Source organism: Oncorhynchus tshawytscha, linkage group LG12 (assembly GCF_018296145.1).
Source record: "Oncorhynchus tshawytscha isolate Ot180627B linkage group LG12, Otsh_v2.0, whole genome shotgun sequence".
NCBI lineage: Eukaryota > Metazoa > Chordata > Actinopteri > Salmoniformes > Salmonidae > Oncorhynchus > Oncorhynchus tshawytscha.
The window spans coordinates 7,728,506-7,736,005 of NC_056440.1; the positions used below are offsets into that span (position 1 = coordinate 7,728,506).

The window sequence follows — 7,500 nt, forward strand, 5'->3', positions numbered from 1 at the left end:
TACAGCACTTTGAGATATCAGCTGATGTAAGAAGAGCTTTATAAATACATTTGATTTGATTTGATTGATTGATGATTGTCAGTCGTAGGAAATACTGCCAGATATACAGTATGGGAGATGTGGGGACTGAGGTGTCTGAGACGTAGATATGGTATGTGTTGTTTAATATGTGTAATGTTGATAGTATGTGTAACCACCAAATCAACCCGACACTGAGTGGAAATGATGCCGCTATGTCGTAACCCCCCCCCCCCCCACCCACATCATCTACTTGCCTCTGCAGGTGTGTTGAGCATCCAGGTAGAAGCGAGCGGGACATCTGTCCACACACACTCCATGTGGCCTTGCTCTGTGTGTGTGACTGTTCTGCGGCAGCAGGGCCTCCTGTGGTTTGAGACACCTCAGACAGTCAGAGGCCAGAGGACCTAGACATCCCCTACAAGATGGATGGCAGACTGCGGAGAGAGAGAGAAAACCACTTTAGTCAGACTTCACTCACACACACACAGACACACACACACACACAGACACACAGACACACATTCACACTCACACACTCACACTCACACACAATACTAGGTGGTAGACTACAGTAGGGGAGATGGTAGGGTGGAGGTGTTAAAGACAAACTACTTCTGAATACATATTTTACAGATATGTAGCGAAATTAACAGAACCATTAACAGAACCATTGACAGAACCATTAACAGAACCATTAACAGAACAGAACCATTAACAGAACCCTTAACAGAACCATTAACAGAACAGAACCATTAACAGAACCATTAACAGAACAGAACCATTAACAGAACCATTAACAGAACCATTAACAGAACCATTAACAGAACAGAACCATTAACAGAACAGAACCATTAACAGAACCATTAACAGAACCATTAACAGAACCATTAACAGAACAGAACCATTAACAGAACCATTAACAGAACCATTAACAGAACAGAACCATTAACAGAACCATTAACAGAACCATTAACAGAACCATTAACAGAACAGAACCATTAACAGAACCATTAACAGAACCATTGACAGAACCATTAACAGAACCATTAACAGAACAGAACCATTAACAGAACCATTAACAGAACAGAACCATTAACAGAACCATTGACAGAACCATTAACAGAACAGAACCATTAACAGAACCATTGACAGAACCATTGACAGAACCATTGACAGAACCATTGACAGAACCATTAACAGAACAGAACCATTAACAGAACCATTGACAGAACCATTAACAGAACAGAACCATTAACAGAACCATTAACAGAACCATTAACAGAACAGAACCATTAACAGAACCATTAACAGAACCATTAACAGAACAGAACCATTAACAGAACCATTAACAGAACCATTAACAGAACAGAACCATTAACAGAACCATTAACAGAACAGAACCATTAACAGAACCATTGACAGAACCATTAACAGAACCATTAACAGAACAGAACCATTAACAGAACCATTGACAGAACCATTAACAGAACCATGAACAGAACAGAACCATTAACAGAACCATTGACAGAACCATTAACAGAACCATTAACAGAACAATTGACAGAGCCATTAGCAGAACCATTGACAGAACCATTGACGGAACCATTAACAGAACCATTAACAGAACCATTAACAGAACCATTGACAGAACCATTGACAGAACCATTGACAGAACCATTGACAGAACCATTAACAGAACAGAACCATTAACAGAACCATTGACAGAACCATTAACAGAACAGAACCATTAACAGAACCATTAACAGAACCATTAACAGAACAGAACCATTAACAGAACCATTAACAGAACCATTAACAGAACAGAACCATTAACAGAACCATTAACAGAACCATTAACAGAACAGAACCATTAACAGAACCATTAACAGAACAGAACCATTAACAGAACCATTGACAGAACCATTAACAGAACCATTAACAGAACAGAACCATTAACAGAACCATTGACAGAACCATTAACAGAACCATGAACAGAACAGAACCATTAACAGAACCATTGACAGAACCATTAACAGAACCATTAACAGAACAATTGACAGAGCCATTAGCAGAACCATTGACAGAACCATTGACGGAACCATTAACAGAACCATTAACAGAACCATTGACATAACTGTTAACAGAACCATTAACAGAACATAACAGAACCATTAACAAAACCATTAACAGAACCATTAACAGAACAATTAACGGAACAATTGACAGAGCCATTAGCAGAACCATTGACAGAACCATTGACGGAACCATTAACATAACCATTAACAGAACCATTGACAGAACTGTTAACAGAACCATTGACGGAACCATTAACAGAACCATTAACAGAACCATTGACAGAACTGTTAACAGAACCATTAACAGAACCATTAACAGAACAGAACCATTAACAGAACCATTAACAGAAACATTAACAGAACCATTGACTGAACCATTAACAGAACAGAACAGAACCATTAACAGAACCATTGACAGAACCATTAACAGAACAGAACATTAACCATTAACATAACCATTAACAGAACCATTGACAGAACCATTAACAGAACCAGAGTTTACATACGCGATGGACAGACAAAGGTAGGGCGTGAGAAGAAGGTTGCATGTTGCAGGTGGGGAGAGAGTGAGAGAAGGTGGAGGAGGAGGAGGCTTTCACTTGAAGCACTGGGTATCTGGTTATGAAATGCATTATCTGATTTTCAGGAGTTGGCGTTGGAACAACAAGCTTGTGTGTGCAGAACGGCACCCGAATTAAAAACACGTCTTACGTTTCTGTAGTTAATAAATCCAACGTTAAACGTGATAACAGTATCTGTAACTTGCATTTAAAAAGTTAATTCGTTCATTCTCTAATTAAAAATCTCTTCCTAATTTCTGAATCGCGCTTGTAGTTTACAGTAGCCTATGCTTCAGAGGGGCAGGTTTCCTAAACACACACTGCTTCAGAGGGGCAGGTTTCCTAAACACACACTGCTTCAGAGGGGCAGGTTTCCTAAACACACACTGCTTCAGAGGGGCAGGTTTCCTATACACACACTGCTTCAGAGGGGCAGGTTTCCTAAACATACACTGCTTCAGAGGGGCAGGTTTCCTAAACACACACTGCTTCAGAGGGGCAGGTTTCCTAAACACACACTGCTTCAGAGGGGCAGGTTTCCTAAACACACACTGCTTCAGAGGGGCAGGTTTCCTAAACACACACTGCTTCAGAGGGGCAGGTTTCCTATACACACACTGCTTCAGAGGGGCAGGTTTCCTAAACACACACTGCTTCAGAGGGGCAGGTTTCCTAAACACACACTGCTTCAGAGGGGCAGGTTTCCTATACACACACTGCTTCAGAGGGGCAGGTTTCCTAAACACACACTGCTTCAGAGGGGCAGGTTTCCTAAACATACACTGGCAAATATTTTCAGCTGACAGGCTGACACTGGAATAAGTTTCTGTCTACTAGATGACGTAAATATAAACGTCATGTAAATGACAGTGAAGGTGTTGCATAGATGCCTTGTTGCATTTTTTGTTGGACAGAAAAAAATGCCAGGAATGTAAAATAATGTTATGAAGCGGTTCCCTTTCAAATAATGGTTCTGTTCCTGAACAGTATAGATCAACCATGTCGTCATGCAACAGACGTCATCAGAGTTCCCGACAGAACAGTGTACTGCCAACACTCGGTTTGTTGATTTTATGATATAGTTTTCATGAAATCATTTTTTAATCATAGCTAAAGTTTCTGTTGCTACTGATTCCGTGACGAGTTTACGGCTGAGACCGCAAGTTTGTGTCCTGGATTCCTGTTAAGTAGCAGTTAGCTGCTAGCAGTTTCCTGTTAAGTAGCAGTTAGCTGCTAGAGGATTCCTGTTAAATAGCAGTTAGCTGCTAGCAGATTCCTGTTAAGTAGCAGTTAGCTGCTAGCAGATTCCTGTTAAGTAGCAGTTAGCTGCTAGCAGATTCCTGTTAAGTAGCAGTTAGCTGCTAGCAGATTCCTGTTAAGTAGCAGTTAGCTGCTAGCAGATTCCTGTTAAGTAGCAGTTAGCTGCTAGCAGATTCCTGTTAAGTAGCAGTTAGCTGCTAGCAGATTCCTGTTAAGTAGCAGTTAGCTGCTAGCAGATTCCTGTTAAGTAGCAGTTAGCTGCTAGCAAATTCCTGTTAAGTAGCAGTTAGCTGCTAGAGGATTCCTGTTAAATAGCAGTTAGCTGCTAGCAGATTCCTGTTAAGTAGCAGTTAGCTGCTAGCAGATTCCTGTTAAGTAGCAGTTAGCTGCTAGCAGATTCCTGTTAAGTAGCAGTTAGCTGCTACCAGATTCCTGTTAAGTAGAAGTTAGCTGCTAGCAGATTCCTGTCAAGGGATCAGGACCCTTTTTCTCCATTTCCGCTGAATGACGTGCCCAAAGCAAACTGCCTGTAGCTCAGGCCCTGAAGCCAGGATATGCATATTATTGGTACCATTTGAAAGAAAACACTTTGAAGTTTGTAGAAATGTTAAAATAATGTAGGAGACTATAACACAATAGATATGGTAGGAGAAAAGTCAATTTAAAAAAAGTTTTTTTTAATTGAGAAACCATCCTCTTAGAAATTAAAGAGACTTGTAAAATAGCTCCCTGGATGCAATTCCTATGGCTTCCACAGGGTGTCAGCAGTCTATGTTCAAGGTTTCAGGATTGTAACTTCAAAAACGAATAAGAAATAAGAGCTTTTGTTTGAAGACACAGTCTTGCAAATCTGTATCATCGCGCACCATGATGAAGTTGCGCACCTGCTAAAATCAGTTTCCTATTGAACATACTTCTTCCCAAAGCTATATTATAGTTTGATTACATTTTAGGGTGTCTGAGGTGTATTTTGACTTGTTGAAACAAAGTTTAGGGGTAGATTTTCGGTTCCTTTCTCTGCAATTTGAACGAGTGGATTGCTCAAATGGATGGTGCCAACTATACAGACTTTTTGGGATATAAAAAAGGATTTTATCTAACAAAACGACACTACATGTTATCTCTGGGACCCTTTCGGATGACAAATCAGAGGAAGATTTTCAAAAAGTAAGTGAATATTTAATCTTTATATGTGAATGTATGAAACCTGTGCCGGTAAAAAAAATATTTTGATGTGGGGCGCCGTCCTCAAACAATCACATGGCATGTTTTCGCTGTAATAGCTACTGTAAATTGGAGAGTACAGTTAGGTTAACAATAATTTAAGCTTTCAGCCGATATAAGACAGTGCAGTTAGGTTAACAATAATTTAAGCTTTCAGTCAATATAAGATACTTACATGTATCTAAATGTTTGACCGCTATAATAACTATTAGAATTTATTTGAATTACGCTCCCTCCAGTTTGACCGGAAAATGACCCTCTATCAGGATTCCGATCCCTATTAAGTTTTAAGTAGAAGTTACTATATCTGTTAGCAGATTCCTGTTAAGTAGAAGTTACTATATCTGTTAGCATACTCCTGTTAAGTAGCAGTTAGCTGCTAGCAATGCTAGCCCACCAGTGTTTTTATCCACGGCTGGAAATCATTTCCAAACAATCAAGACGAAGACAAGGTAGATACGATGGAAAATGGACAGGGATTTTGCTGCCCTAAATGCTCCATCTTCTTTGGAAAAATATCACCTGGCAGTTAGCTTGGCTGCGAGAAAAGGAAAACCTGCTTTCTAAGTACACCGATCTTGCTGTAACCCAGGCAAACCTGAATCACAGTTTTAAATGCCTCCTATACCAAAGCTGTCGATGAGTCGGGTGGAGTTGATCTAACTCAATCCAACGGACAGATGTTAAGTTCAACTCCTCGGCCCCATGGGAGACTGGACACTCGCAAGGTGTAGGAAATCGGGGAGGCAGTCTAGCAACCTATCTATCTGTGAAGATCCAATCCAGCTATCAAACAGCTCGGGGTCTGTCTACAGTCTGTGTACTAACCAAGGTCCAATGTCCCCCAGGAGCCTGTGTCCATGACAACTCTCTCCGGCCCACTGTTCAGGCCAACTACTCCAATATTGACACCATCGTCACTCACGTAGGTTTTAACGACATTTGTTTTAGGCGGTCTGAAAAAACTCCGGGAGGACTACGTAACATTTTTAAAGACCCTCGCTTGCACAGGGAAGAGAATAATTATCTTTGGCCCCCTCCTTTGCTACTCGCTTCTATCTTTTTAAAAGAGACGGGATTCACCCTAACACCAGGGCTTACAGGATTATTTCCTGAAACATTGCAAACTGTTTTAGAGTCTGACAGTGCTTTTTTAGTGGTTCAGTTTTATTGTTATTCTTCAGTTTTTTATCCTCTTATGTTTGTTGTGTAATAAATATTTCAGTTTTTATTTCCATTGTTTGGTATTAGTTGTTTCCTGTGAATCATATTGTGTTGCATTCCATGTATGAAATGTGCTGTATAAATAAAGCTTGGTTCTGATTCTGTTCCTGTACAAATGTCGTTATTTTCCAGTGCTCGGTACTGTTCCCTGAACCGGTTCCAAACCCTGAGTACCTTCAGAAAGTATTCACATCCCTGAACCGGTTCCAAACCCTGAGTACCTTCAGAAAGTATTCACATCCCTGAACCGGTTCCAAACCCTGAGTACCTTCAGAAAGTATTCACATCCCTGAACCGGTTCCAAACCCTGAGTACCTTCAGAAAGTATTCACATCCCTGAACCGGTTCCAAACCCTGAGTACCTTCAGAAAGTATTCATATCCCTGAACCGGTTCCAAACCCTGAGTACCTTCAGAAAGTATTCATATCCCTGAACCTGTTCCAAACCCTGAGTACCTTCAGAAAGTATTCACATCCCTGAACCGGTTCCAAACCCTGAGTACCTTCAGAAAGTATTCATATCCCTGAACCTGTTCCAAACCCTGAGTACCTTCAGAAAGTATTCACATCCCTGAACCGGTTCCAAACCCTGAGTACCTTCAGAAAGTATTCACATCCCTGAACCGGTTCCAAACCCTGAGTACCTTCAGAAAGTATTCATATCCCTGAACCGGTTCCAAACCCTGAGTACCTTCAGAAAGTATTCATATCCCTGAACCGGTTCCAAACCCTGAGTACCTTCAGAAAGTATTCATATCCCTGAACCGGTTCCAAACCCTGAGTACCTTCAGAAAGTATTCATATCCCTGAACCGGTTCCAAACCCTGAGTACCTTCAGAAAGTATTCATATCCCTGAACCTGTTCCAAACCCTGAGTACCTTCAGAAAGTATTCATATCCCTGAACCTGTTCCAAACCTTAAGTACCCTCAGAAAGTATTCACATCCCTGAACGTTTCACACATTTTGTTGTATTACAGCCTGAATTAAAAATGTGTTAAATTGAAGCTTGTGTCACTCTCCCCCATAATGTCAAAGGGGAATTATGTTCTTAGAAAATGTTCCACATTTTTTTATAAAATGGGAAGCTAAAATGTTTTGAGTCAATAAGTATTCAACTCCTTTGTTTTTATTTAT

The 7,500-nt window shown here is 40.5% G+C and overlaps 1 protein-coding gene across 1 annotated transcript in view; it reads right to left on the reverse strand.

Annotated features, from left to right (window-relative positions):
- Window positions 1-7,500, reverse strand: part of LOC112240057 (extracellular matrix organizing protein FRAS1) — a 338,168-nt gene that overhangs the window by 144,755 nt on the left and 185,913 nt on the right. Inside the window, 1 exon segment of the mRNA XM_042331265.1 lies at window positions 276-455. Within this exon segment, the coding sequence (XP_042187199.1) occupies window positions 276-455 (180 nt within the window).